The following is a 25,582-nucleotide window of genomic DNA, read 5'->3' as shown; positions in this document are numbered from 1 at the left end:
AGGCGCTACTATGGCCGTCAACGTGATTCCAGAATGGTATGTTGCCTACCTGGTGCCAGGGTCCGGGATGTCACTGAACGGCTGCAGGGCATCCTGAAGGAGGAGGGTGATAAGGCAGAGGTCATGGTACATGTTGATACCAATGACATAGAAAGAGGGATGAGGTCTTGCATCAAGAATTCAGGGAGTTAGGCAGTAGACTAAAAAGCAAGACCTCTCGGGTTATAATCTCTGGATTACTCCCAGTGCCACGTGCTAGCGAGCTCAGAAATAGGAGAATAGCGCAGATGACTATGTGGCTTAAGAGTTGATGCAGGAAGAGAGGGTTTTAGATTCCTGGATCACTGGGACCATTTCTGGGGAAGGTGGGACCTGTACAAGCAAAACGGTTTGCATCTGAACCAGAGAGGGACTAACATCCTTGCAGGCATGTTTGCTAGTGCTGCTGGGAGGAGTTTAAACTAATTCGGCAAGGGGAGGGGACACAGAATGTTAGCAGAATAGAGACACATCATAATACAGTAAAACAATCCAGTCAGAGGGAGTACAGCTGCAATAAGCTTCAAGGGAGTAAGGCAAGGCTGGGTGGCCTCTACTTTAATGCCAGGAGTATTACAGGTAAAACGGATGAGTTAAGGGTGAGGATTGACATGTGGAATTGTGATATAGTAGCTATCACTGAGACGTGGTTGAGGGAAGGGCAGGATTGGCGGCTCAACATTCCAGGATTTAGGATCTTCAGGTGAGACAGGGGAGGGGGTAGAAGAGGAGGAGGCATTGCATTATTAATTAAGTCAGTTGCTGCAGTAAGGGATGATATCTTGGAGGGGACATCAAATGAAGCTTTGTGGGTAGAGCTTAGGAATAAAAAAGGTGCAACCGCATTATTAGGTGTTTATTATAGACCCCCAGATAGTCAGCGGGAAATTGAGGAGCAAATATGTGCACAATTTGTGGAGTTGTGTAAAAACAATAACAAGATAATTATATTACGTGATTTCAACTTTCCCAAAATTAATTGGGATAGACATAGTGTTAAGGGCTTGGATGGAGTGGATTTCTTGAAATCTATGCAGGAGAACTTTTTAGGTCAATATGTAGAGGGTCCAACAAGGGACGGTGCATTACTGGAGCTAATTCTGGGGAATGAAGCTGGACAGGTGGCTGAGGTGGTGGTGGGCGAGCATTTTAGTGATAGTGACCACAACATGGTGCAGTTTAAGTTTGTTATGGACAAAGAAATAGACAAGTTGCAAAAAAATGTTTTGGGTTGGGGGAGAGTGGATTTTAGTAAAATAAGGCAGGATCTGGCCAAGGTAAACTGGGAACAGTTACTTGTGGGGAAATCTACAGATGAATAGTGGGGGGTGTTCAAAAAGGAAATGGGGAGGGTACAGGCTCAACATGTTCCTCTGGGGTGATAGGAAGGAGTAACAAGCCCAGAGAACCATGGATGCCCAGAGATATTCAGGTCACGATGAGAAGGAAAAGAGAGGCTTTTAGCAGGTACAAGGGAAGCAAATCAGCAGAGGCACTAGTGGAGAACAGACAGTGCAGGGTGGAGCTTAAGAAAGCAATTAGGAGAGCAAAGAGGGGATATGAGAAAGCTCTGGCTGGTAAAAGGGAAAATCCCAAGATATTCTATAAGTATATCAATGGGAAGAGGATAACCGGTGAAAAAGTAGGGCCCTTTAGGGACCAAGGGGGCAATCTATGGGTGGAGCCAGAGGACATCGCTAGAGTGTCGAATGAATACTTCACCCAAGAAAATGGGGATGAAGGTATCGACCTCGGGGAGAGAGACTGTGAGGTTCTTAAGCAAATTGATATAGGGAGTGACAAGGTATTGGAGGCGTTGGCAGGCTTAAAAGTGGACAAATCTCCAGGTCTGGATGATTTGTGTCCCAGACTGCTGAGAGAGGCAAAGGGGGAGATCGCAGGGGCTCTGACCCAAATTTTTAATTCCTCTCTGGCCACGGGGGAGGTGCCAGAGGACTGGAGAACAGCTAATGTGGTTCTGCTTTTTAAGAAAGGTTGCAGAGATAAGCCAGGGAACTACAGGCCAGTGAGTCTCACGTTAATGGTAGGGAAACTATTGGAGAAAGTTCTGAAGGACAGTATCTATCTCCACTTGGCGAGGCAAGGTTTGATCAGGGATAGTCAGCATGGCTTTGTCAGAGGGAGGTCATGCCTAGGGAGTTGAAGGGTCAGTCACAAGGGGGCATAAGTTCAGGGTGAGGGGCAGGAGGTTTAGGGGGGATGTGAGGAAAAACTTTTTTACCCAGAGAGTGGTGACAGTCTGGAATGCACTGCCTGGGAGGGTGGTGGAGGCAGGTTGCCTCGCATCCTTTAAACAGTACCCGGATGAGCACCTGGCACGTCATAACATTCAAGGCTATGGGCCAAGTGCTGGTAAACAGGGTTAGGTAGGTAGGTCAGGTGTTTCTCACGTGTCGGCGCAGACTCGATGGGCTGGAGGGCCTCTTCTGCACTGTGATTCTGACCTGTCACCCATCTTTATGTAACAATATGCTTCTCTTTCTCCCCACTTTCCCTCTCTGAATTTTTGCCTCTGACTCCCAGCTGAGCACTCCACGTGTTGATCACTTTGTGTGAGGAACTTCCTGATGACAACTTGCATTTATGACATGCCTTTAACATAGCAAAATTTTCTAAGGAACTTCACAGAAGCATGATCAAAGAGTTTGACGCTGAGGTACACAGGGAAATCTTAGGTCAGAATCTTGGTGCACGAGGTAGGTTTCTAGGAGGGTGACCAATCATCGCTTATTTTATATGATTGTCCTGTACTTCAGGCCACTGTCCTGTGTCCTGAGTCAAATGCAGACAGGCCAGTGTTTTTCCTTTAATTCAGTCATTTAAATCTCACGTGTGCCCTTCCCCTGTTGGCACGCTGTAACAGCCATTACAACACCACCCCCTCCCCCCTTCACCATGGAGTTTTGGAAAGTACACAAGTTTGTTTTATCAGTTGGAACCTGCATCCCTTGTTCTGCTCTCAAAATTATATTACAAATTTACTTTCAATTTTTTACTATTTTTTATGCCTCTGGTAACTTTACCATTTCCTATCTGAAAGATGTAAGATTCTCCCAACTTACCTCCTAATTCAGACCCCTGACCCAAAAGATTAGCTTCAAGGCTCTTCTCTCCTTTGGCTCTCCCTTCTGTCTGGTGCCCAGAAGTACACCAAATTCTCAATGTGCAGGCAAAAACACCCTTTTGGGCAGACAAATTTTTGTGTTCTTGTTCTTGAGTTGAGATCCTAGTTTGTCCCCAGACCAATACTGCTCTCCGATCAGAATCAGAAACGTTTGTTCAGTTTACAATTGAATTCCTTGAACCCACTCACGATCTTTGGCTGACAGCCAGATACGGTGCCTATTTAGAATCCCCATGACCAGTTGCAATCAATTCCTTAGACTTGCTGTCAGCAAGAGTGATACACCACTTTCTATTTTCCAATGTTACTTGCAGTAAGTCTTGACCTTGCATTTGATGTTCAATGGAGCATTTTTGGTAGCCAGAGCATAAATTTTCAAGGCTCTGACTGATCATCTCTGTTCTCAAGTCCACAATCTTGCACCCTGTTGATCTGGGCTACTCTTTTATTTAAAAAAAAATATTTATTCACGGGATATGGGCTTCGCTGACTGGGCCAACATTTATTGCCCATCCCTAATTGCCTTTGAGAAGGTGGTGATGAGCTGCCTCCTTGAACTATTGCAGTCTCTGTGGCATAGGGGGTACATCCACAGTGCTGTTAGGGAGGGAGTTCCAGGATTTTGACCCAGTGATAATGAAGGAACAACAATATATTTCCAAGTCAAGATGGTGTGTGGCTTGGAGGGGATCTTGCATATGGTGGTGTTCCCATGCGTTTGCCGCCCTTGTCCTTCTAGATGGTAGAGGTTATAGGTTTGGAAGGTGTTGAGCTTTTTGAATGTTAAAAGAATTGTTAAAATTGAGAAAGCAACAATCAGGAAAGATTGAAAAGGCTAGGGCTCTGATAGAAGTCTTTAAAATGATGAAGACATTTGATAAGGTGGTTGTGCGGAAAGACATATTTGCATTTATATAGCACCTTTCATTACCAAATCCCAAAGTGCGCTGCAGCCAATGCATTACTTTTGAAGTGTAATTACTCTTGTAATGTGGGAAACACAGCAGCCAATATGACAGTGAAATGGTAGTGGTTGTACATTTGGAAGGTGCTGCCTAAGGAGCCTTGGTGAATTCCTGCAGTGCATCTTGTAGATGGTACACACTGCTGCCACTGTGTGTCGGTGGTGGAGGGGGTGAATGTTTGTTGATGTGGTGCCAATCAGGTTGGCTGCTTTGTCTTGGACGCTGTCAAACTTCTTGAGTGTTGTTGGAGCTGCACTCATCCAGGCAAGTGGGGAGTATTCCAACAAACTCCTGACTTGTGCCTTGTAGACGGTGGACAGGCTTTGGGGAGTGAGGAGGTGAGTTACTTGTCTCAGGATTCCTAGCCTCTGACCTGCTTCTTGCAGCCACAGTATTTATATGGATAGTCCAGTTCAGTTCTGGTCAATGGTAACTCCCAGGATATTGATAGTGGGGGATTCAGTGATGGTAATACCATTGAATCTCAAGGGGTGATGGTTAGGTTTTCTCTCTTGTTGGAGATGGTCATTGCCCAGCACTTGTGTGGCGTGAATGTTACTTGCCACTTGTCAGCCCAAGCTGGATATTGTCCAGGTCTTGCTGCATTTGGATATGGATTGCTGCAGCATCTGAGGAGTCACGAATGGTGCTGAACATTGTACAATCATCAGCGAACATCCCCACTTCTGTCCTTATGATGGAAGGAAGGACATTGATGAAGCAGCTGAAGATGGTTGGGCCAAGGACGTTTAGATTGTGAATGTATCACAACACAAAGCACAGTGCAAGTAAACACTTGCTCCAGTTCATCCTTTGCCGAGTTTCTAAAACAAAGAGTTACACATCTATTTCTCAGCATCACTGTAAATGCTTGTACTTAAAATCTCCTGAAGACACAAATTTAACAGTACTTGGAAATTTTTAGCAGCTGAAGATCCATTATAAATAGAACTGAAGGTGATTAGCATTGATTGCAAGTAGTAATGCAACAGATAGTTTCAACATTGACTTTGTGGCAGCACTGAGGTTTGTGGAACCTTGAAGAAATTAAATGGACTGAGTAGAATGTATGATGTAGCAATATTGTCTGTGGAAGTATTTAACAGTGAGGATACTTATTGTAAATGAACAATTATATAGACACCTTTAAAACTTGAATAAAAGCAAAAAACTGCGGATGCTGGAAATCCAAAACAAGATCAAAAATACCTGGAAAAACTCAGCAGGTCTGGCAGCATCTGCGGAGAGAGGGACACAGTTAACATTTGAAGTCCGAATGACCCTTCAACAGAACTAAGTAAAAATAGAAGAGCCACCCTCCCCTTAAACCAGCTTATATTTCACCTCTCTTCTACTTTAAAACTGGAATAATTGTTTGGTGTTTGCTTACATAAGTGATTACACTCCAGATATAACTAATTGAACATAAGCCACTTTGAATTTTTGTGAAGATGTGATAATTGACTAGATAATGGCAAGCTTTTCTAACTGTTTTTCTCTTTGCTTCTCTCTGTATGGCTCTTTCTCTACCACTGTTTTTTGATCTCCTGCTCCCCTCTTTCACCTTGCTGTTCCTTCCCTTGTGTTCTGTCATTCCTCTATTTGTTTTCTCTCCATCCCTTCCCCCACACTTGCTGCCTGTCTTCCCCTCTCGTAAGCTACATAAGAAATAGAAGCAAGAGAAGGACATTCAGCCTTGAGCTAGTTCTTCATTCCTCATTCCCGATCTTGCTCTCATATCCACATCCTCCATACTCAACTTGGTTTCTTCTAACTGTTCAGTTGTGAATCAGCAGTAACAATTTGAAGTTCCCTTGTTCCTAAATAGAAAGATAAGTAATTATTGTACGCCACAATGCTTTAATATCAGCTCGTAATAGTTCACAAGTCCTCACTGGCAAGGTCATAGGAAGAACGCAAGAGAAGGCTACATCAATCTATCATGCCCTGTAAGAATTTTGTAAGTTTCAATGAGATCACTCCTCATTCTTTGAAACTCTAGGGAATATAGACCCAGTCTCTCCAATCTCTCCTCATAAGACAATGCTGTCATCCCAGGGGTTAGTCTGGCGGAGCTCTATTGCACACCCTCTATGGTAAGTATATCCCTCCTTAGATAAGGGGACCAAAATTGTGTACACTACTCCAGCTGCGGTCTCACCAAGGCTCTATACAACTGCAGCAAGACATCTTTACTCCGTTACTCAAATCACCTTGTGATGAAGGCCAACATACCATTTGCCTTCCTAATTGCTGGCTACATCCGTATGCTAACGTTTAGTGACTCATGAACAAGGTCCCTTTGGATACCCGCACTTCCCAACCTCTCACCATTTAAGAAATATTCTGCCTTTCTGATTTTTCTACCAAGGTGAATAACTTTACACTTATTCACATTACATTCCATCTGCCATGTTTGAGTTCATTCACTCAGCCTGTCCAAGGCCCTTTGAAGCCTCCTTGCATCTTCCTCACAACACACCCAGTTTGTTGTTGTCAGCAAATTTGGAAATATTGCAGTTGGTCCCCACATCCAAATCATAAAGATCTATATAAACATGTGACCGCTGCTTGAGGTTTCTGCCTCCCTCTGTCTCTGTTGACAGCACGCTAAATACTATATTTAATGCTGAGCTCAGTGATTTCAATCAAACAACTGAAAACATGGAATGACAAAGTATAATTTAAAACCCATCAATCCTGCCCCTTCCATAGACCTGTAAGAAAGTTTGGAATAAAATGGACTACATTGTTCTGCAAAAAGAGCCTATGGCTTAAATGTTTTTACACTCCTCCACTGAGGGTAACTGTTATTTATGAATGTGATATTTTACCTGAAGTTTCCATAAGTCTTTGTGCCACCAGTTCAGTTCCACATTTTATTTAAGGGGGTGGGAGTGATCCCTTTCCAGGAACTCAGCATTTGAGGAGTGATTATTGTTTAATGTTTCTGAACCCAGTGAACTATACTTCATCTTCATGGTGGCCAAAGGTTTGCTTCTCCTGTGGGCATTATTACACAGAACTACATAGAGCTACATGAAGCGGACAGCCTAGAAACAGGCCATTCAGGCTAATTTATCCATGCATGCGTCCAAGCTCCCCATGACCCCCCTCCTATCTCCCTTCATCTAACCATATCAGCTTAACATTTTATTCCTTTCTCCCCTGTAAGTTTACATAGCATTGATACATTCAAGGGAAGTTATTTGCCGTAGTTTCTCCCTGTAACAGTGAGTTCCACATTCTGACCACACTCTGGGTTTATAAGTGTTTCCTGAATTTCCCAATGAGTTTATTTGGGACTATTATATTTAAGACCCCTTAGCTTTGAATCCCCCAAAAGTGGATGTGTCTTCTCTATGTCTACCCTGTCAAACCCTTTCATAATCTTAAAGAATCTCTTTCAGGTCAAGTAGACCGTTGAGGGTTACGTGACCTTTTGCATCCCCCCCTGCCCTGGTGTTCAGGGTACAAATACCAACACACATTGTAGAGTCAAACCTCAATTTGCTTCCCCATCATCCATTGAAACGAGAAAGAAATGGGACCTGTAATAAAATAGTGCAGTCCCTTTGTTGCCATAAAACTTATAAAATGCTCCCAGCCTTTTTATTTGCCATAGCATCAGCATAAGGAGCCTGTGGTGGTATTTTGAAGGAGCTACTCATTAGTCCCATTGCCCTGCTCCTTTCCTATAGTCCTGCAAGTTTTTCTTTTTTAAAGTATTTATCCAATTGCCTTTTGCAAGTTATTATTGAATTGCTTCCACTAACCTTTCAGAGGATATATTCCAGATGTAACAACTCACGATGTTTTTTAAAAAAAACCCTAATTTCCCCATTTTTTTTTTGGCCATAAGCTAAACGGGTCACTTTCTCATCACCTCTTAAAGTCTCAACAAGTTAATCTAGTGCGTAGCCCTAGCAGAAGGAATACCTGAGTATTAAAACTTTTTTCATTTTTCTCAGTAATGGTGATGATTGGTCTCTTATAATTGGCCCATCCTAGGGAGAGGGACACTGCTAAGTTGTTCCCATTACTAACCAGCGCTCTTTCTGGAATGCATGTGAGTTCGTTGGGTAAGGACAGAAGCAGCTTATGGTCTTTTATTTGCATTATTTGGAGACACTAAGCATTCAGTCTTTCACCTGATTGGCAATTTAAGTGTTGATTGGAGCTCAAGAGCTTGTACTCTGCATTCAAAAGAGGAGGTAAGAAAATTGCGACCCTTCCATTTTTACCCCCATTATTGCCCTCACTATTTTCCTCTGGATCAGCTGGAAAGATCTCGAGTGTCTCCAGGTCTTTCCTCGATTGTCCAGTGGGCAATGTCCATCTGTAGATGTGGACCCCCCCCCCAAGTTTTCCACCCCCATCCCCTGCAATCCATTTGATTGGAATAAAATTTGCATAAGAGGAAGTGAGTTTTGCCTCCATCTTGAGTCTGCCATTTAAACTGAACTGCCGCAGGAGTGCAACTTGGCTCTCTTCACAGACAGCACTGTCACGTTCATTGCTTAGCCCACAGAGTGCTTGAAAAGACCATCTCTCCACCTCCCCACCCCCCACCCCCACCACCACCCCGACAGTGCAGCTGACAAACACACGAGTGTCCTGCCAAGGTCGTCTCTGCTCTCATTAGGATTTCTGGAAACTACAACTTCAAACCGCCAATTTGCAAAGATGACAGAACACACTTAACAACAGACATATATTTTGCACAGAACAGATCAGACTTATGAAATTGGCTGCTGTCTTGACCTTGAGTTCCCTGTGTTTAGTGTTCTAGGCATTAAAGAAGAATAATTTAAGAACTTAAGAATTTCTAGGAACAGGACAAGGTTATAGACACAGCATGCCCATTCCATTTTGTTAGGTCACCCTGCCTTCTCGCCATTTCCCTAAACTCATTCTGTTCAGAAATGGCTTTAACACCCTTCCTGGTAGCTGATTCCACGAGCCTTCCTTTTTTATTCTTTACTTTTAACTAATGCCAGTCTGATATTTGAATCTCTTTTCATCATGAATATTTACCTGGACCAGTTTCATCAAGTTCCTTTCATAATCATGTAAATGTAACTTGGTTTAGAATTAAAGCCTGTTTTTGAAAAACAGCCCGCTCTCCTCAACTTAAATTCCTGAAATCTGCAATTATCCTGGTTGCTTATTGCTGCACCCTCTTGAGACCTTTTGGTGATTTTGTGATCAGAAGTACACAACATTCAGATAGGCTCAACCAGCACCTTATACATTGCAGCTGCCTTTGATCTGTAACGTGGGGCTATTTTACACTGAGTTGAAAGTGCTATATGATAAATGCAGTAAGAAATAAGTGCTCCATTGGGAAGCTGCAGTCCAATCTGGTTGCAATCTGGATACAGTCTACTTGTTTTCCATTGTTTTTTCTTTTGTGTTGGGTGAATAAGCTAAAGACTTGATTAAAAATCCTGCAGAATACAGCTGTTATCTGACTTATTGAGTAGATGCGCAGGCCTAGGAGGTGCAGATCCAGGAAGGCCTGAGATTCAATCCCTGGTCTGTGTTGAGTTAGCTAATTCCTGCCAAGTGTCAGGGGGCACACTGCAATTCACGTCAACACCCTTGGACGAAGGAGCATGTAATTTCAGCCAGGGTTCTCATTCCTGAGTGCTACATTGTGTGGCCAGTTGGCTAAGGTATCAGAAGATTGCTAGCACCTGTGGGGCAGTACTGCAGAATGAGTTAGACTCTAAAGACGTGGGAGAAAAATTTAGTGAGAAAGGAAAAGAAAGTCTGCCAAGTAATGGAAATTAAACAGCTACAGAACAACTTACTTTAGGCTATTAACCACAAGGTGTATCCAATGGACTGTATGGTTGGGCATTGCTACAGCCAGGAGTTTGGAACTTGGAGCTGCTTCAGACTCTCTCTTGTCCGTTTTTCAGAAGGCCTTGATGTGGTTTCTGTGAATTCAAGTAGAGAAAATGTTGATGTAGTTATGGTGGCAGTGGCCTTACCCCAGTGGCATTTTTGGAAAGCGCATCTGATCTGATGTAGCACTTCTCTAACATGGTAGAGTACACTGGCTAACACAGATCAGGCCCAACAACCGGTGTTAGGGAGACAAAACAATATCAAGCACTGAATAAAAGTGGATATATTGACAAAGACCTCTGGTATATCAGCAACCTGATCTCTAGGTTCAGTATACTTCTGATACTTGTATGACTTACTGGGTGTTGCATCTGCCGTGATGCCCAGCGGTTCACCATCCTTTCTAACCCTGTTTAGTATTGCAGAAGTGTTTTAGATTCATGGACAAGTCCAGCAATGCCACAATTTTAAAATCCTCATCCTTTTTTTCAAATCCTCCATGACTTCTCTCCTCCCTATCTGTCTAATCGCCTCTAGACCTCAAACCTCCAAGATCTGTGTTCCTCCAATTCTTGCCTCTTGCCTGTCCTTGACTTTCATTGCTCTACCATTGGAGGCCATGAAGGGATAGGCCTTACAGTCTGGGATGCCCCCTTAAACCTCTCCACTTTTCTATATCTCTCCTTTTTTAAGACCTTTATTAAATTCTACCTCATCCTCACAGACCTGACCTTCGATTGCCTGTCCTGCTGTATCCATATGTGGCATTAATTTGATCACAGTCCTGTAAAGCAGCTTGTGATGCTTTGCTCCATTAAAGCCACTATATAACTGCAAGTTATTACTGTTGCTGAATGCTGTATATGCACTCTTTGTAAACTAAATAGATATGTGTATACTCCTCATTGACCGCAACAAGGTTTTGGTATTTCCAGAGACCCAAAGCGAGATAACTGTGTGAAAATGGATGGGACGAGTTCATTCTATTTCTCTATCACTTGGCCCATTGTGTTCTGTATCGTGACAAAAATAAATAATGGCTGTCTCTGCTGCAGTACGTGATTTATGGTGACATGTTTCCAGCATATTGAACAGTCTTGCGCTAAAAGTAGAATTTAAAAAAATCTTTGGCATATTTCTCAATTTCAGTCTTTCTGGGCAGTAATTGAGTGGGAAGTCTGTATGTTTCCATTGAGATGGCAAGAAGGTTTAAGGTGATGTGAGCCAGTGTCCCCTTTCTTCTCCTTTATACCCATCTTGACCCCTACACTGCATTTTTGACTGGTCAGAAATAGTGTGTGTTTTTGTGATCATCGTTTATCATCTGTGTTGGGCTATGTCTGCTTTCTTTCTTATCTAATTATTTTCTACTTGTGCACCAATCACACACACAAAATTTTCTATCCATCTCATTGTTGCCGAATAAACATTCTTCAGCATTTAGCTGCCATGGTACTCACTGTTCAGCCTTAGAGAGGAAGCCTTTCCATACTGGCTTCACTTTAAACAGTGGTATGAATTCTGAAATGAGCGGATTACCATCTGCTTCTAGAAATCAAATGGCAGGTTAGCATTTGATACTTCCAGATTTCGAGGATAATAGGTCTCCACAAATCTTCAGTCATGACATTTCAGCCTCTACTCCTGGCCTGCACTTTTCATTTAATTTTTGCTCTTTTGTAAGCCACCACCCTCAACACCCAGACCATTTGCCTGCACACCCCTAAATAACCCCACACCCACTTGCCCTAAATCTCAAACAACTTGCCCGGCAGCCGCATGACCCAACCACCTGAGCCTACAAGCAGTCCCATTGAAAGTGTCGGCCACTATTTAATAAAATGTATGTGTGAACAAGGATAAACTTTAAATGGGAGAGGAAAATCAGCCAAGGAATGGAACCTTGCTACTTTGTTTAAAGTCCAGTGTTGTTTTAAAGGCGCAAAAGATAGTGAAGGTTTCTCTTTGACCTCCTCAGCTTCAACTGCAGAAAGCCCTTCCATGATTGTGTTGCCCAGAGTCCCTGCATTTCACCTGTGTCAACTGATTTACACACATGGCAGTGTCCAACACCCCACTGGACTTTTAACTGAAATGTTCAAGATGTTGCTGTCGTGTTTTATCAATTTAAAATTTGCAGCCTAAATCCACTTTTTAAAAAAATACATCAATCTTTTACTTAGCCATTAAAAATTTACTTAATCAAAGGGCATGGAAGCAATGTAGTAAAGGCAGCCAATGATTTTTCTCTCTATATTTGTGGCACACTGTGAGCAATATGCTGAATGTTTAGGGTTGCTATATATGGCCATTGGCATGGTGCTGGACTCTGTTGAAAGGGATTTTGTACAAAATGTGATTTTTTTTGATGGTTTTGAAATATAGCCTAGGTAAACCACCACAGACAAGCGCTGATTCTTTGAAGCCCAAGATGGGATTAGAGTTCTTTTCCCCCAAGGCAATTATCTAGTACTTGCTGTTAGAGTACGAGGAGTTCTTGTGGTTAAGTGGATCCTCCATGTGGCAACCACCAATGCACCGCCCCGTCTGAGCTTATGAAGCTGTCAATCACACTTTCTCCATTTTGTTTGGAGGATGAAGAGAAGGTTCTTTCTAGGAGTGTGTGCAGCTTTGGAAACAGAACCTTACAATTTCTTTGCATTAATCCCTGTCTCTCTTATGACTGGGCACAGCATGCCACAGTGTCTGCATCTGGCTCGTGGCTAGGGGTGCCCTGGAGTCTCCAGGAATTAAGGATTAACCTCCAGCCCAATGCTGCGAGCAACCCAGGAGAAAAATTATTGTAATATTAAAAATAATATTAGTTTTCATTTTCTTTGAACACTTTTGTTAAAAGTTGAAGATCGAGAAAACAGGTTGTTTGACGGGCAATCAAGAATCATCCAAATGCCATGGGATGACAGTGCACTGTGAAGATGGATGTATAAGGTGACCAATGGTGGGAGAGTGGAGGGGAACCGTTGGAGGCAACTGGTCATATGATGAAACCCCCAGAATTCATGCAGCCAAAGTTGGCAAACCTATGTCTGGCCCAAGCTATGATCACGGACTTTTACCTATAAGAAACTTGTTTCACAAAAGGTGGCAAGCAGACTGCCTTTCCTGCTTGTGATTAATCTTCCGCTCTCTTCTAATCATCGCTTAACTATGAGATAGATTGTTTGAACACTCACTGATGACTTGGGTAACCTGTCGATCTGTTGACCTTAATCTGTATGGGCTAGTCATCTGTTGGCCCTGGTCCGCGTAGGCAAGAGCTCTGTAGGTATCAATTCTCCGCTCTATCAAAGGAAGCAGAGGGTTGGCTTTACAATTAGGCAGCTGTTTTGTTCCAAAGAGAAAACTTTAAGAGCCTAACTGTCCCACCAGTTGGTGAAATTTGTTGACAGCAGGTGGGATGAAATTCTGTAACTTGGACGACCCCTGTTAAAACCTAAAAAAGCCATTGTTTTGTGTAAGTGTGCTTTGGACTTAGCTAGACGTACAGTCTTCTCTCAGTGTTATCTGCATGTACAAAGAGAGGAGACAGGTTGCATTTCCCACATTTTTTGTTTTCTTATTGAAAATTTGTCATCTTTTGTTTGTTCTGGAGAATCCAATGCTGGATTAGTCCAGTCAGTACTGGAAACATGAGCTCTAGACATAATTGAATTGTGACAAGGTTACCCTTATGTAAGTATGCATTTTAAAAAGAGCATCAGATGACCTGGTGGGATTACAATACTTCTACCACCACCATCTAAAAATACTAATAAGGAAATTCATTTTGTCTTTGTCTCAGGCTTTTTCCTTTTTCCCTCCCATCTTGCTCATGACCTTTATCATTAGTGCTGAAAAATGTTCGCTGAATTCTAACCACTTGCTGTAGGACGACTTCTCCAGTTCCTCATGTTTTTATTGAGCACCAACAAGCCATCTGACCAGAAGTATTTGAAAAATCTGAGTGTTCTAAAATTAAAAGCTGCAAATGGCCCCAGTTGGGCCTGTTTGCTTGATGTTTATTTCCCTTTCCTATTTTGAAAACATAAAATCTGGTTTTAGCCACTTGTGGGTTTTTATTGGCAGTAGTCCATCTGATGGTTGGCAGGGGAGCTTTGCTGACTCCTCTAGAGCAGTAACACCCTATTTATTACTGCACCCATTTCTTCCCAAGAATGGGCCATTGAGTTTCACTCCTTTTGGTTCCTTTTCTTCTGGGAGTCTCTTGTACACAACCAGCTGCCACCAGTTAAATGTGAAAAGAAGAACTTGTAAATCGACAGTGCCTTTTACAGTCTCGGGGCAGCCCAAGGCTCTTTTAAGCAAATTAAGGTCTTTTGAAATGTATTCACTGTTGTAATATAGGCAATGCAGCAGCTAATTTGTATACAAGATCTCAACAACAATCTAGAGTATGTAGAACAACTGAGCAGTGCCTTGGATTTATTCTAGATTGATGTTATTGAATATTTTGTGGTGATCAAAATAGTACACTGTTGCTGTTGAGTGAGCCATTTTCACTTTTACATGTCCCAGAATGCTGATTCTGCCAGTGTGGGAAACCACTGTTCTCACAGAGAGAAAAACCTTTTCCCACTCCAATATGTACAGAATACAGAGAGGAGTTACTTTTTCCAGTTTAGGTAGTCTTGTGCTGGAAGGGTCCAGTGTCCACCGGGGGCTGTCCCATACAGGTCTCATTCTGTCTTGCCGCAACCACTGTGGGAAAATGCTACACCTGCCCCTGCGCTAGTTCTCCGTCCACCCACTTCTCATCCTTCACAAAGTGTCTGCTGGCAAAAAAGTCACCATGGGATTTAAACTTTGAACAACAGCCTGAGGTCACCTCAATGCAGAATCTGCTTGGGCACATAATAGTTTACCCATTCCACAAGTAAAATATTTTTATAGATATTGATGCTGAGAAACGTAAAGATCTGTGGGGTGAGATTCTCGTTCTTTGCCCCTGTTGTAGATATCCTAATTCTTGTATTCCAATCTCCTTGCAATAAAGGTCAACATGCTATTTGCCTTCATTGTCGCTGGGTCAGTATCCTGGAACTCCCTTCCTAACAGCACTGTGGGTGTACTGACACCACATGGACTGCAGCGGTTCAGGAAGGCAGCCCACTACCTTCTTAAGGGCAACTAGGGATGGGCAATAAATGTTGGCCCACATCCCGTGAATGAATTTTTTTTAAATTGCATGCTGATTTTGTGTTCATTGTTTGAGTGCAGCCAAGTCTTTCACTGAACATCAACATTTCCAAGTTTGATATCCTTGAAAAGATATTCTGCTTTTCTATTCTTACTACCAAAGAAATAACCTCACATTTCTTTGCGTTATACTCCATCGGCCACCTTGTCATCCATGCACTTAAGCTGACTATATCTCTTTGGAACCTCTGGCTGCTCCTCATTGCATACATCCCCACCTAGCTTTGTATCAGATCTAGCAGCAAATCTAGATACATTACTTTTGGCTTCTTCATCTAAGCCATTAACATAGATTGTAAATAGTTGAGGCCCCAACACTGTCAGGCTTTTTGGGACCAGTGGACATGGTGCTAGCAATTCACAACACACAATGCTACTATTACCCACAGAAGTTCAATAATTTATTGAACCCAATGCAACAGTTCACTGTCATTACTACATGATGGAATAAAGTTTCTCTAGGCTGTAACACTTCATAACTATTCATTAAGCAAAATATTTACACTCAACAAAAAATTAAAAGATATTATATTCTCTTCCACCACCCTGCAGTGACTGCAGCAGAAGTATATTCAGGATTATTATATCTGTAACATAATCCAACTTTTATTAAACTATTTTAGATACACACCTCTACGGGCTGGAGGATGGAAGATGTTGGAACTATCAACATTTCATCCTCACGGAACTATCAACATTTCATCCTCAGAACAAGTCCGCCACCATCTCATCTTCACTGCCCCCATCACCACATCCTCACTGACCCACATTGCCCCCATCTATTCATCATCACAGAACCATGCTAACCCCAAATTCTCACCATAATGGACCTAAATTACCCGCATCTTCTCATTTTCACTAACCTACACTGCCCCCATCCTCTGATCCTCACGGACTTACACTGCCCCCAATCTTCTCATTCTCACGGACCTACACTGCCCCCATCTTCTCATCCTCACTTACCTACGCGGGCCCCATTTTCTCATCCACTGACCTGCTCGGGCCCTGTCTCCTCCCCCTTGCTGACCTGCGCAGGCCCCGTCTCCTCTCCCTTGCTGACCTGCGCGGGCCCCCTCTTCCCCTCCAGGGATATGGCTGCCTTGAGTGCTAGGAAGCTTGTATGGAATATAAACACCAACATGAATGAGATTGGCTGAATAGCCTCTTTGTGTTGTAGCTTCTACAAAAAGTTTGTTCCATCTTGAATTTTGAAAAAGAACTCTCTTGTTGAAAAGATATGAATGCATTAGAAGCAGTTCAGAGAAGGTTCACTGAAATGATACCTGGGATAGAGGGAGGTTATCTTTGAGGAATGGTTGAGCAGGCCAGGCTTGTATCCATTGGAGTTTAGAAGATTGAGGGTTATCTTATTGAAACATGCACTGTTATGACCCCAGCTGATGTTATTACTGGACAAGTCAGATCTCGTGGAAGGTACTTACTGAAACAGATTCACAGGAGTCTACTGTTTAATAAACTAGGAACATTAATTATATTCCAGACAACAAAAAGGTTGGAAAGATTTCAATACAGACAGCAAGGAAAAAATGATTCAAACTCTCACTATCCCTTTTATCCCAGACTGGTATCACTATTTCCACACGAAGGCTAGATAGAGCTGGTTCAGCTGCCTTTTCCAGTAGACTTCTGAACATTCACTAGAAGCCCTTCCAAAATTGGCATCTCCCTTGGGATATCCAGAAAACTCTCACTAAATTCGCTATTACTTTAACTTTAGAGCAATAGATATGAGTTCCTTAAACCCATTTCCTCAGCAGTATGGCATCTTTTCCAGCTAGAGAGAGTCTTAGACCTTTTCTGTTTTCACTCTGTGGTATACACATACCAACTGTGCTAAAATCTGCTTTAAGTCTCTCTCTGATCCCCTGTTGCTAGGCAACAGCACAGTTTTTTTCCTCTACTTTTTGAGTTTGTTTTAACACTCTTACTAACTCCTTTGAAATCCATGCTTTCAATTTGAGTTGTAAAACCTCATTAAAAATGCACACATACAAACAGGGCCTGGAGACTTCCTGGTTCCATCTCAAAAAAAAAACTCTCAAATAAAACCAAATTCAGGTTTCATCTTTCTTAACACAAATTAAAAAAGTGTATAAATTAAACTTAAAAATATATCTTGTTCCAACACTCTCAAATACAAATATAACTTAATTAAAACTGTATCTAGTTCCTAACAATATGATCCTGAGGGAACTTGACAGAGTGGATGCTGAAAGGATGTTTCCCCTTGTGGGAGAGACTAGAACCAGAGAACACACTTTAAAAGTATGGGGTCTCCCATTTATGATGGAGATGAGAAATTTTTTCTGAGGGTTGCGAATCTTTGGAACTTTCTTCCCCAGAGAGCAGTGGAGGCAGGGTCAATGAATATTTTTAAGGCAGAGGTAAATAAATTCTTGATTAACAAGGGAGTCAAAGGTTAACGAGGATAGGTGGAATGTGGGGTTGAGGCCACAGTCAGATCAGCCATGATCTTATGGAATGGCAGAGCAGGCTTGAGGGACCGAATGGCCTATCCCATTCCAGATTCATACGTACCAGCATTTAGCCATTGCTTGAGTTTCAGCAGCATATTCTGTTATGTTTTTGTCTATGTTTACAGTTTGAAACCTCTGCAGAAACTTCTTATTGCTCAGTTTAACTTTCACTTTGAAGCCTAAAGACATGAGAGAAAGGGAGGCATTACTTTTGAAGAAAGACAATTTCAATAAGCTAAAAGCACTGGAAAGAACATCAAATAATGTCAAAAAACAAAATATGTTGCCCCAGACTCATTTTACCCCCTCTCCTCATCGCAAAGAATGAATCTTCCACCGTTGAAAATGTCTACATCTGCTAATTCGTGGTTCTAGTTATATTCCTGCAATGCAAACACAAAGGTTAGATAAATCTGCACTATGAGTGACAACAAACCCCTGCCTTCTGCACTTTCTGTCACAAGATGACTAATGTTGATGAAATAAAAGCAGAAAATACTGGGAGCTCACAACAGGTCAGGCAGCAGCTATGGAGAGAAATGAAGTTAAAGTTAATCTGTTCTGATAACGTTAACCTGAAACATTAACCCTGTTTCTCTTCATAGATGCTCTAGATCTGAGTATTCCCAGTGTTTTCTGTTTTTATTTCAAACTTCCAGCCTCTGCAGTATCTTGGCTAATCGGAACTGAAAGATGTTGGAAATAAATAGCATTTTGATTAAGTGCAGAGGTAGATAAAATGGCCAGGAAGAGAGCAGACAGGAATTGACAGAGGGCAAGGCTGAATTAATGACAAAAGTGATGGTGCAAAGCCAAAGAGAGGTGATAATAGAACAATTACAGAAGCAAAAACTGGGTCTAGAGGTGTCAATAGCACTTTGCAATCTTCAGAACTCGATATTGAGTCGTAACAATTTCAGATCGCCATTTTATTCAGAGAGTTGCTGTTGGTGATGATTCTGCCATTGATGCTTGTACATACCTACCCATCTTTTGTTTCTTTGCTTGCCCCATTTCCATGCCCTTTCACCTTGCATCATCCCTTTTGTCATTTAACCTTTCCAGCCTTCTACCCTATCCCCTTTCGCCCTCCTCTTCTCCTCTCTCTCCACCCCTCCTCCCACTGCTCATTTCTCCCCCTCCTTTCTGTTCCTCTCCCCACTTTCTCTCCTCTCCGTCTCCTTCCTGAACTCCTGACTTCCTGCTCCCCCCCCCACTTCTTGCCTCTCCTCTGTCTGCCTCTTTCCTGCTCCTTGCTCTCTTTCTCCTGTTCCTTTGAAAGCTAAAAGTTGTCAGTCGCAGAAAATATGGAATTCTTTACTCACTGTTATCTTTGGGGATATAATGCAATATGTTTGTGATGTTGTAATATCACTGAATAAGAATTTGCAGTATTTCTTAGTAACTTTTCTGGAATGCTTTAAATGGAATAAGGGGAGCCTAGTGTTGCAGCCAAACTACATACAGTTTGCAATAGTAATGCAGTGTATCAGGAGCACAACTGGATTAAAATGAGGCTTGCTACATAATTAGGTTTGTAAATGTGGGGAAGTGTGCAATTTGAGCAAAGAAACATTGTATTTATGTGAATTGACAGTCGGCTCATTTACACAGCAGGGGTAAGTACCCTTGGGGGAGAGGTTGGATTTTGGGTTGGCATTTACTGATCTGATACTCTTAGCCCACATGTTATTTAAATTCTTAACTTTTGAGTCTGGAAGTAGATGTTGAGGAGAAGCACTTGTCAAAGGTATATAGCAAACTTTGTGTTATCGGTATTATGCCAACCGGAATGCTGTACTAACCGGAATTTTACCTCAGTCAGGCTAGCCAAGCTCCTGCGGAGAAGAAAAGAGTTGACGTTTCGAGTCCTCATGACCCTTCAACAGAACTCAGTTCTGTTGAAAGGTCATGAGGACTCAACGTCAACTCTTTTCTTCTCAGCTGATGCTGCCAGACTTGCTGAGTTTTTCCAGGTAATTCTGTTTTTGTTTTTATTTTGGATTTCCAGCATCCGCAGTTTTTTGTTTTTAGCCAAGCTCCTGGTAGAGCTGCTGTTAACACGCTTGCCTCGGCCTCGCTGTTGCCTCGCTTCTTCATTTTAAATCAGCCTGTGAATGCTTGAACAGTGTATCAGAAACAGAATTACAGCATTGAACCTCACTTTCCGTTTCACACCAAAACAGTTGGAATTAATTCTGTTTTCCACAAAAGGTCAGAGTTAAAAGCTATCATTAACTGAAGGTCAGCAGTTTGTTAGCGGTACTCAACCAGCAAGCTCATCCTGCTGTTGCCCGTCCCCTGTGCAATTAACCAACACAACCTATTCCCGGAGCATGTCAGGTAACACACATTTTACTGTATGTATTTGGAAAGCAGTGTTATTGGGAAACACTGTCCTTTGACAACACCTTCCAAACCCATAACCTCTAGCACCTAGAAGGACGAGGACAGCAGATACACGGGAACACCATCACCTGGAAGTTCCCCTCCAAGCTACTCACCATCCTGACTTGGAAATATATCGTCGTTCCTTCACTGTTGCTGGTTCAAAATCCTGGAACCTGCTCCCTAACAGGACCATGGATGTATCTACACCACATGGACTGCAGTGGTTCAAGAAGGTGGTTCACCACCACCTCCTCAAGGGCAACTAGAGATGGGCAATAAATGCTGACCTGGCCAGCGGCACCCATACCCAATAAAAGAATAAAAAAGCACCCTAGATTATTCCAGATATGGCCGTCTTGGCCTCTAATGGCTAGCATGTCAATACTTCCTCTTTAAGTGTTTGTTTTATATATAAAACACACACACACACTGCACACACAACGAAGCTTATGGGGCTGTTGGTGTCCTTCAGGCGAGACTGTACTGCCAACAGTTGAAATGATCTGTTGGGAAAATCCTTTTGAAATACAGCCATGAAAAGAAGCGATTTCAGATGCAGTTTTTGAGTGTGCATGCAAACTGGATACAGATGTGAGGTTACAGGAGGAGACCTTATTAAAAGACTTCAAACTTTTCATACTTTGCAATTCTTATTTAAGAAAAGACCTTTGATCTTTGGCAGTATGTTTGGTCAATTTTTGCCCCTTGTTTCCCTCCATTGCCCCATAAAATGTTTTCGGAATGCCATTGTGTATCTTTTGCATTTTGCCAATGGGAGGATTCCTATATATAGCCAGTGGCCTGGTTTCTATCTGCTGCCCCCTCACCTTTGAAAATAGGTGTTGACCAACCTACATTGGCTCCTGGTCAAACAACACTTCAATTTTAAAATTTTCATCCTTCTTTTCGAGGTCCTCCATGACCTCATCCCTCCCTAACTCTGTAATCTCCAACGTTGTTACCCTCCAAAATATCTGCAATCATCTAATTCCGGTCTTCTGAAAATTCCCCATTTTAATTGCTCTACTCTTGATGTCCATGCCTTGAGCTGCCTAGGTCCTAAGCCTGAAGTTTCATCCCTGAACCTTTCTGACCCTCGACCTCCCTCTCTTCCTTTAAGATGCTCCTTAAACTTGGTCAAATCAGTAGGGTTTTTTGACCTCCTGCACTAATATCACCTTATATGTCTCACTGTCCAGTTTTTTCCTCCAGTGCCCCTGTGAAGCACCTTTGGGTATTTTATTATGCTAAAGGTGCTGTGTAAATGTAAGCTGTCATTGTAAGCTATCTTAAGTTTGCTGATGGTACAAAGTTAGCTGGCAAAGTACACTATGAGGGGGATGCAAAAGGATATAGGAATTGAGTGATTGCGCAATAACAAGGCAGATGGAATATATAATGTGGGATGTATGGAATTATCCACTAGTAGAAGAACTAGAAAACCAAAATAATATTTTAATTAGTAGGAGTCTGGGAAATATTGGTGTTCAGAGGGACTTGGGTATGTTTGTACACAAATCACAAAGTTAACATGTAGGTACAGCAACAATTAGGAAAGTAAATGGTATGTTGACTTTTAATATGTAGTGATAGGGATATCAGGAAAGAATTCTTGCTACATTTATAGAGGATCTTGGTGAGTCCACACTTGGCGTAATGTGTTCAGTTTTGGTCTCTTTGTCTAAGGAAGGATATAAGTGCATTAGTTATATTAGTGCAAATAAGAAGGCTTATAACAAAACTTCACTAGACCGATTCCTGAGGTGAGGGGATTATCCTATGAGGAGGGATTGCATATACTTGGCCTATGTTCTCCAGAATTTAGAAAGTGATCTAATTGAAACACAAAAAATTCTTAAAGGATTTTTTTTATTCCTTATGTTCTATAAAAAGCTGGGAATGCTTTCAAGACTGATAGAATCTCGTTAGGTTGTGGAATCAAGGGGTATAGAGCAAAAACTGGACAGTGAAGTTGAGGTAGATCAGTCAGATCTATTTGAGCAGGCTGAAGAAATTGAATGTCTGACTCCTTTTCCTATGTTTGTGGAATCCTGAAACCATCTTTTCCACTAGAAGTGGTCTACCCCAGGGTGAATCAGGCTGCTGTTGTGACCACTTACAGGTTATGGTGCTATCTTAGTGTTGAAATTTCAAGTTACTATGCTGCAGGATGCCAGTGAGTTTGAATTAAGTGGATCAGATCTCTGGTATAACTGTCCTGCTTGTGATGTGTTTGGAGGGCACCTGTCGTTTAGTTAATGTTGGTATGATTTTTACTGGAAATATACAAAGCTATGTAAGGTGGGGAATGACAGAATAGCTTTATGTAAATTTCAAATGATCAAAAATTGGAGAAAATGTTCCTGAGTCTTTAATTTTGGAATAATGTTTTTAGTTTTGAATTTGGGAGTTATTAAAGGAAAGTTATTCAGAAATTAGGCTGGAGCAATAGCAGTAATGGAAAATGGAACAGATTCGGAATACTGTATTTGCATCACGCATTTCTGATCTGGTGCAGCACAGCCTGTTTCTGAGTTAAGCTCCTTTTCAACCTGAGCTGTAGTCTGCTATAGTGACCATTGTACTTCTTATGTCAGCTACCCTCACTGAGTGAGACTGCCTGTAACTGGCAAACTTCTGCCCACTGAGAGCTGGTTGTTACTTCACACACAACCTTGCATCCAGGAAAGAAAGGAGAGCTTGAGCCGATTGGATTGGAACCCCCAGTTGACAACACGCAACATTTAAAATCTATGGCAACATCCGGCACACCAGCATTGGAGGAGTGAGGATAAGGAGGTGTAAGCCATCCCTAATTGAGTATTGACAGTAAGTAGCTGAACCACATGGACCATGAGCATTTGGCCTCTAGTTTGTGCTGAGTTGGCTGATCTGGTGAAGGCGGTAGGGTGTTTGAATTGGCTGTCACTTTCCTCAGCTAGGGAGGGCAAAATCAGCCAAAGGTTCCTGGCCGCTATATAGGAACTCCTGCAGTGTGTGGGAATGTAAACATCACAGTGACTTATCAGGCTTGGCGATTGATACCTCTAGAAGGGGAAGGTGGAGTTGTTTTGAGAACCAGAAGCAAATTTGCATAAATTGTAGCTGGGGGCAGCAGAGCTCGTGACCATGGGAGTGTGATACTCTTGGCTTTAGGTATAATCTGCTGCTGGCAAAGTCAACCCTATTTACTTTTCACTTGGCTAAACCGATTAATGATGTGGTTTTGTGATAGGTTACAGTGCCATATGGCTTTAAGAACGTGAAAGAAGTGTTTTTTTGTTTTGTATGACTTTTGGTAGAACCCATGGTAAGTGAGAGAGTATAATATGATGTGCTACTGCCCACAAGTATATGAAGGTTGTTACAAAGTATGATGGCTGCAGTCTGCCCTATGCAACGTAGAGTGTGTGTTTATATGAGGCACCTTTATGTTCTGTGTAGTTTGCTCTGTCTCATTTTGGATCAGTTATAATATTGATGTCGTATTTTGATTCGGTCTTCTCCCTTGTTTTGTTTTGCAGACTACCAACTACGAACACAATGAAGGGAGACTGCGCCTGAAGAGTCATTGGGAGGGGAGGATCCAATTCAGTGGATTGTGTAAAAGTGTTGGGTATATTCATCATGTTTCAGATCTCTGTCATAGCAACGTCTTTCATGAAGAAGATTAAACATTTCAACTGCGCTCATCCATGGAGCTGAAAGAACAACGAGCAGTATTTTTCTCTTTTCCCACACATCCATGTCATCGCCAAATCTTCCTCTTGCTTTTTGGTCCCTTTGGATAGTTAGATTCTTTCTTTGTTAACCTTTTTCTCTCTCAGCACTTGGGCAAGTTAAACTGCCGGACTGAACTTGGACTTGGAGTGCTCCCAATGAGTTCTAACGTTGTTGCTGTTGCTTAGCAGTTGTATTCTGATATGAGTGAGAATTTTGTTGGCTGACAGTTGTGCTATATATGTGTTTTGCCTTGTCTCAATCCCCAAGCACTGAATTAATGTGAAACTAACCAATGGTAACAATGCACTCCAAGAAGAACTCAATTCCCTGTTAATTAAGGAAAAGCATCTGCAAAACCACAAAGAAAGCATTGCCCTCCTCATGTATGGATATGCATTCCAAGATTTGTCCAACTATTTGTTTTCCTTTTGAATACAAATATAATTTAATATTCAGAATGAAATCAGGTAGCAAATATCCCTGTAACAAGATGTTTGTCCCAACCAGGGTGGTTTAGTAGCCGGTGTTGCCATCCCAGAGCTTTCCTCGTTGAACCTCGTTTAACCCAGCAAACAGACTCTCTTTAAAATCTGACATCTTTTTCTCGCTGCATTCTCACCAAACTGAATCACAGCGGCACAAGTCAGACCATGCTCAACATTAGGTTTTGAGCTAATTTAAACTGCAAACGGGCTAAGTCTCACAGAATGACCAGTACATTCTTCCTCCCAATTGTGCCCCCCTTGCCCCCTCATGTCACTCTCTCTTCCCCCCCTCACATTCCCCTCTCTTCCTCCCTCCCCCCCCACTCTCTCTCTCCCCCCCCACTCTCTCTCTCCCCCACAATCTCTCCCCCCCAATCTCTCTCTCCCCCCACTCTCTCTCTCTCTCTCCCCGCCACTCTCTCACTCACTCTCCCCCGCCACTCTCTCACTCACTCTCTCCCGTCACTCTCTCTCCCCCGCCACTCCCTCACTCTCTCTCCCCCGCCAGTCTTTCACTCTCTCTCCCCCCCCACCCTCTCTCTTCCCCCCCCACCCTCTCTCTTCCCCCCCACCCTCTCTCTTCCCCCCCACCCTCTCTCTTCCCCCCCCACCCTCTCTCTTCCCCCCCACCTTCTCTCTTCCCCCCCCACCCTCTCTCTTCCCCCCCACCCTCTTCCCCCCCCACCCTCTTTCCCCCCCACCCTCTTTCCCCCCCACCCTCTTTCCCCCCCACCCTCTTTCCCCCCCACCATCTTTCCCCCCCACCCTCTTTCCCCCCCCCGACTCTCTTTCCCCCCCCGACTCTCTTTCCCCCCCGACTCTCTTTCCCCCCCCGACTCTCTTTCCCCCCCGACTCTCTTTCCCCCCCGACTCTCTTTCCCCCCCGACTCTCTTTCCCCCCCCGACTCTCTTTCCCCCCCGACTCTCTTTCCCCCCCGACTCTCTTTCCCCCCCCAGACTCTCTTTCCCCCCCGACTCTCTTCCCCCCCCCCGACTCTCTTCCCCCCCCCCCGACTCTCTTCCCCCCCCGACTCTCTTCCCCCCCCGACTCTCTTCCCCCCCCCCTGACTCTCTTTCCCCCCCCCCCGACTCTCTTTCCCCCCCCCGACTCTCTTTCCCCCCCCGACTCTCTTTCCCCCCCCGACTCTCTTTCCCCCCCCGACTCTCTTTCCCCCCCGACTCTCTTTCCCCCCCCGACTCTCTTTCCCCCCCCTGACTCTCTTTCCCCCCCGACTCTCTTTCTCCCCCCCGACTCTCTTTCCC

The 25,582-nt window shown here is 43.1% G+C and overlaps 1 protein-coding gene across 1 annotated transcript in view; it reads left to right on the top strand.

Moving 5' to 3' along the window:
- The window catches only part of ap1m1 (adaptor related protein complex 1 subunit mu 1), a 117,296-nt gene extending 93,475 nt beyond the window's left edge, over positions 1-23,821 (top strand). The window contains exon 12 of the mRNA XM_041205583.1: positions 23,636-23,821. Coding sequence (XP_041061517.1) covers positions 23,636-23,658 — 23 coding nt within the window. The 3' untranslated portion in view covers positions 23,659-23,821. The remainder of the gene's footprint in view (positions 1-23,635) is intronic.
- Positions 23,822-25,582: the final 1,761 nt, after the last annotated feature.

The sequence above is a fragment of the Carcharodon carcharias genome, chromosome 14 (genome assembly GCF_017639515.1).
Source record: "Carcharodon carcharias isolate sCarCar2 chromosome 14, sCarCar2.pri, whole genome shotgun sequence".
In the NCBI taxonomy this organism is placed as follows: Eukaryota; Metazoa; Chordata; class Chondrichthyes; order Lamniformes; family Lamnidae; genus Carcharodon; species Carcharodon carcharias.
The sequence above is the reverse complement of the archived record's forward strand: the minus strand, read 5'-3'. Positions and strand labels throughout refer to the sequence as shown.